The sequence below is a fragment of the Passer montanus genome, unplaced genomic scaffold, assembly GCF_014805655.1.
Source record: "Passer montanus isolate IOZ18808 unplaced genomic scaffold, ASM1480565v1 scaffold4781, whole genome shotgun sequence".
Classification (NCBI taxonomy): domain Eukaryota; kingdom Metazoa; phylum Chordata; class Aves; order Passeriformes; family Passeridae; genus Passer; species Passer montanus.
The window spans coordinates 1,583-2,660 of record NW_024369687.1 but is presented as its reverse complement, the minus strand read 5'-3'; the positions used below and the strand labels follow the sequence as shown (position 1 = coordinate 2,660).

The following is a 1,078-nucleotide window of genomic DNA, read 5'->3' as shown; positions in this document are numbered from 1 at the left end:
TTTCCCCTCATTTTCCCCCATTAATTTCCCCATTTCCCCCAAATTCCCCCCAAAATTTTCCCAATTTTCCCCAATTCTCCCGAAATTTTCCCCAATTTTCCCTTTCCCCCGTTTCCCCCAATTTTTCCCCAATTTTTCACCAATTTTCCCCAATTTTTTGTCACTTCCCCCCAATTTTCCCCATTTCCCCAATTTTCCCCCAATTTTCCCCCAATTTCCCCTCATTTATTTCCCAATTTTCCCCAAATTCCCCCCAAGTTTTTCCCAATTTTCCCGAAATTTCCCCCAATTTTCCCTTTTCCCCCATTTTCCCCCAATTTTTCCCATTTTTTCCCCAATTTTTTGCCAGTTCCCCCCAATTTTCCCCAATTTTCTCCTTTTTTCCCCATTTTTTCCCGTCTTTTCCCAATTTTTCCCCAATTTCCCCCAAATTCCCCCAATTTTTCACCATTTCCCCCCAATTTCCCTCTTTTTTCCCATTTTTTTCCCCGATTTCCCCAAATTTTCCCCGGATTTCCCCCCCCACACCATATAAGGCAATGGGCGTGGCCCGAGCCGGAAGTGGGCGTGCCCAGGTGCGCCGGCCCCGCCCACACCTGGCCGATCCAAGATGGCGGCGGCGCTGGGGGCGCTGCTGGCGCTGCTCGGTGGGTGCGGGGCAATTAACGCTAATTAACGCTAATTAACGGCAATCAGCGGGCCGGGGGGCTGATGAGGGGGGTAATTAACGCGGCCCGCCCTAATTAACGGGGTTCCGGGGTAATTAGGGGGGTAATTAAGGGGGTCCTTGGTAATTAAGGGGGTTCCGGGGTAATTAGGGGGGTAATTAAGAGGGTCTGGGGTAGTTAAGGGGGGCTGGGGCAATTAACGGGGTAATTAAGGGGGTTCCGGGGTAATTAGGGGGGTAATTAAGGGGGTCCTTGGTAATTAAGGGGGTTCCGGGGTAATTAGGGGGGTAATTAAGAGGGTCTGGGGTAGTTAAGGGGGGCTGGGGCAATTAACGGGGTAATTAAGGGGGTTCCGGGGTAATTAGGGGGGTAATTAGGGGGGTCCTTGGTAATTAAGGGGGTTCCGGGGT

The 1,078-nt window shown here is 51.0% G+C and overlaps 1 protein-coding gene across 1 annotated transcript in view; it reads left to right on the top strand.

Annotated features, from left to right (window-relative positions):
• Positions 1-595: 595 nt before the first annotated feature.
• The window catches only part of LOC120508533 (lipolysis-stimulated lipoprotein receptor-like), a gene marked incomplete at its 3' end in the record, with an annotated part of 2,030 nt that continues 1,547 nt past the window's right edge, over positions 596-1,078 (top strand). Inside the window, exon 1 of the mRNA XM_039722219.1 lies at positions 596-647. Coding sequence (XP_039578153.1) covers positions 611-647 — 37 coding nt within the window. The remainder of the gene's footprint in view (positions 648-1,078) is intronic.